Source organism: Cicer arietinum, unplaced genomic scaffold (genome assembly GCF_000331145.2).
Source record: "Cicer arietinum cultivar CDC Frontier isolate Library 1 unplaced genomic scaffold, Cicar.CDCFrontier_v2.0 Ca_scaffold_5645_v2.0, whole genome shotgun sequence".
Lineage (NCBI taxonomy): Eukaryota > Viridiplantae > Streptophyta > Magnoliopsida > Fabales > Fabaceae > Cicer > Cicer arietinum.
In genome coordinates this window covers 1-3,890 of record NW_027339292.1, presented here as the reverse complement: position 1 = coordinate 3,890, position 3,890 = coordinate 1, and the positions used below count along the sequence as shown (strand labels likewise).

Here is a 3,890-nt window from a genome sequence, read left to right as displayed (position 1 = left end):
ATTCTTGAAAATCATGTTTTCAAATATTAGCCCCCCACCCATAGTAAGGCAACAACACTTCACTATGATATTTTATTTCAAGTTTAAATATATTTTTAGTACTTGTAAATATTTTTTTGTTATGATTTTAGTTTTTGTAATTTTTTTATTTGATTTATATTATTACAAATTCTAACAAGTTTTTAAAAAGTTCTTTATGAATTTTATTTATTAAAAAGATGACGACATGATTAATTTTGGATGAAGTGACACATTGTGACTTGTAATTATTGTTGACTATGCAAGAAAATTTAAGAAGAAAATTTCAACGACTGTTATGAAAAAGTGAAAAGAATAAGAGAGACTAAGACCATAATAGGAGGTCATAGCCAAAGTACAAGAAGACGAACATGTCCATAATAGATGTCGTGTAAAAAAATGAGAGATTAAATTTTTTAGGATTTAGATCAGGTATGAGAATTTGTGATTTAATTGAAGATAAAGAAATTAGGCTTGAAGATTAAGGTTGTTGAGTTTTTATTAAAAATTGTGGGGTTGAAGATGAAAATTATTGAGTTTATATTATTTAATTGATTTATTAATTAATTAGTTTTAAATTTTTAATTAAATAATTAAATGAGTTAGTAAAATAAATTTTAATTTTAATTTTAAATATTAAATATTAAATATTGTCTAGTCAATAATAACTACACGGTATGTGCCACTTTATCCAAAATTAGTCATGTTACCATTTTTTTACTAAAAAAAATTCATAAAAGACTTTTTAAATACTTGTTAGAATTTGCAAGGGTATAAATAAAAAAAATAAAGAAATTATAGAGACTAAAATTAAAATAAATTATATTTGAAAGGACATAAAATATATTTAAACCTTTATTTCGTGATAAGTAGTATGATATACTTTATTTTAAGTTTATATACTTTTATTTAATGCATTTTTTAAAGGGCAATTAAGTTTTTAATATCTAAATATTTTCCGTTTTCATTTTTAATTAGTCTATGTTTTTAAGTCATTTCATGTGTATTATATATTCAAATTTTTAAATGATTTATCACAATCATATTTATGCCATTATAAACATTTCACTTGCAAAAATCTAAATTAACAATGGATGAGTTTAATATGAATTTTTTAGCTTTTGATACTTAGAAATTGATATTCAATTCAAATTTTTGTTAAAAAATTCTAAATTTTTGAGTGAAAGATTTTTATAACTTTCAAAGCATACCTATTAAAAATCATTCAAAAATTTGTAGGATACACATAATTGAATTAAAGTTAAAATCAAAGATAAAAAAGAGAACAATAAATTTTTTAAGGACTAAGAAGTTAACAAAAAATTAATTGGGACCTAAAACAAAATGTTCAAATTTTATAGAGATTAAATATTTATTTAACCTTTTTTTTAATGGTGTAACCCTGCTAATAAAAAATTAAATATTAAAAAATAGTGCATATAAATCTTAAAATTTGTAATACATTAAATGTTTTAATTAATTGTGTATAATTTAATTTTTTAATATAAATAAAAATTGATATATTTAATTATAAAAAAATTTCTATCAAAATCCTTTAAACAAACGAAAAAGACTCTATGGAAATCTGGCCAAAATTAGATGCTTTTACAGTTACATATACGAGTGTATTGCATTGTTCACGCTGCTAGTGACTTGTTGAATCTGCCAATGCAGGATTGTGTGAAAGGGGCACAACTAATCCCTCAAACTATCATATCATTACTATGGCTTTTTTTAAGTCTATATTTCTCACATCAGTTTAAAATTAACAAGTTTATTTTCCATAGGTTTTGACCTATAACTATAAAAAAAATAACACACATAATTCTACAAGTTTATTTAATTAAATAAATATAGTTTTTATATCAATTTTCAACGAATGTATATAATTGCTCATTTTTGTTTACTAAAACAAAAAAAATGTCCATTTTGAACTACAATGATTACACTGGTCTAGATTACTGGATTTAAGAAATATTTTTAAGTTAGATCCAACGAGTACAATATATATGTATGGTGCAATTGTTGAGAAAGTATCCAAACACTTCAAATATGTAACAATCTTCACGGTTTTCTACCTTGATATTATATATATATATATATTTAATCTCAAAATATAAATATAAAATCAAAAAAATTGATGTATCACAGTTTTCTTAGATCAAATTTTACATTTTACTTATATTTTAAGATAGATAGAGTAGTATGTGATATTTGCACTCAATCACAACAACTAAACCTGAGAATAATCAGATTTTCTTAATCTGTTTTTTTGTAACGGTATACTTCACATTCTTCTCATTTCTATTCTATAATATATATCAAACCTATAAGGGTGTTTTGTAAAAAAAAAAAAGAAACCGATAACTGATTTTTTTCCGTAATGATTACACTTCAAAGTTTCATAACATAAACCCACTCATAATCACAAACACTCACAAAACACGTCTCTCCATGCATATGAACATGTCTCATGTGACCAATAGTCGTGACTCATACATATACCCTTTCATTTCCTTCTACTATTTATACATCAAAACTTTCCCAATTTGAAACATATCACTGTTTTTTTTTTCTTTTATTTTTCTTCCATGGATTCTTCTTCTCCCTTTTTCACTTCCCAAGAGGATTTTCTTCTGTTCCACAAAATGGACAGAGACCTCTACAGAATCCTTGTCATCAACCTTTCACGTGACCCATCAGAATCCATTCATATGCTTTCTATGTGGCTTTGGTTAGAAAAAGTTGGTTTTCGCAACATTATAAAAAAAATCATGTCTTTACCTATTATCTTGATCAATGAAGTTGCTGATGAATCTCTAATATGTCTCACTTGTGTTAACAATTTAATAGCAGTGTCATCATCATTTTCTGAAGCCAATGACATTCCTCTTCTTCAAAGCCTAATGGACAAGGAAATCTCGTTGAAGTTCTTTGACGAAAATCGCGTCGAAGCAAAAGAAGGGATGTCGAGAATAGGACAAGAAATTTGTTTAAGAGCGTTTAGCGACATCATGCAACAAGCCATGATGAGGAACGCGGCGGAGAGAATGGTGGAGAACAATAATTTCTGGTTTGGTTCCATTGCAGCGCCAAGTCAGAGACTGGGCGCTGCAGTAGGAAACAATATTGGTGTTGGTGCAGGGGTGCAAGTGCAACAACAGGGGCGTGTAGTAGTAGTAGTACCAGCGGATGATAGGACATTGTTTGTGACATTTTCAAAAGGGTATCGTGTGGAAGAATGGGAAGTGAGAGAGTTTTTTACAATGGCTTATGGCGATTGTATTGAGGCTTTGTTTATGCAGGAAGTGGCAGGAAATGAACAAGCACTTTTTGCGAGGATTGTTTTTCATAAGGTGAATACTATTGATATGATTTTGAGAGGGGCTAGTAAAGTCAAGTTTTCAATTAATGGGAAACATGTTTGGGCTAGAAAGTTTGTTCCCAAAAGAGGAAATGCAAGTACTGGTGAGACTAGTACTTCTGCTTCTGCTTTTGGATCTGGATTTGGGATGTAGACAAATTATTATAGGTGGCTAATTTAATGAGGAGACTTGGTTTGAATTATCATTCTGGATCATGTATAGTTGATTTGAATGAATAAAATTGCATGTGTGGTTTTTATCAAATTTATATCAGAATGTATCCAAGGCTATTAAACCAACCACATCGTTTTATGTTTCTCTATAAAACAATTTTTTTTTTTATTTAATAAGAAGTTCTGAATTTTTTTTATTTAATAAGTTCTGGTTTTTTTTTTTATTTAATAAAAAGTTCTTGATAAATATTAAATCAATTGATTTTGCTATCAATTGAAAAAGAAATCTTATATAAAATTATTCTTTGAAAATATTAGTAATTACATTTGTTGG

The 3,890-nt window shown here is 26.9% G+C and overlaps 1 protein-coding gene across 1 annotated transcript; it reads left to right on the top strand.

Moving 5' to 3' along the window:
* Positions 1-2,575: 2,575 nt before the first annotated feature.
* On the top strand, positions 2,576-3,632 carry LOC101489950 (uncharacterized). The gene has a single exon (XM_004517153.4). The coding sequence runs from the start codon at positions 2,610-2,612 to the stop codon at positions 3,534-3,536; it is 927 nt and encodes a 308-aa protein (XP_004517210.1). The 5' UTR covers positions 2,576-2,609; the 3' UTR covers positions 3,537-3,632.
* The last annotated feature ends 258 nt before the right edge of the window (positions 3,633-3,890 follow it).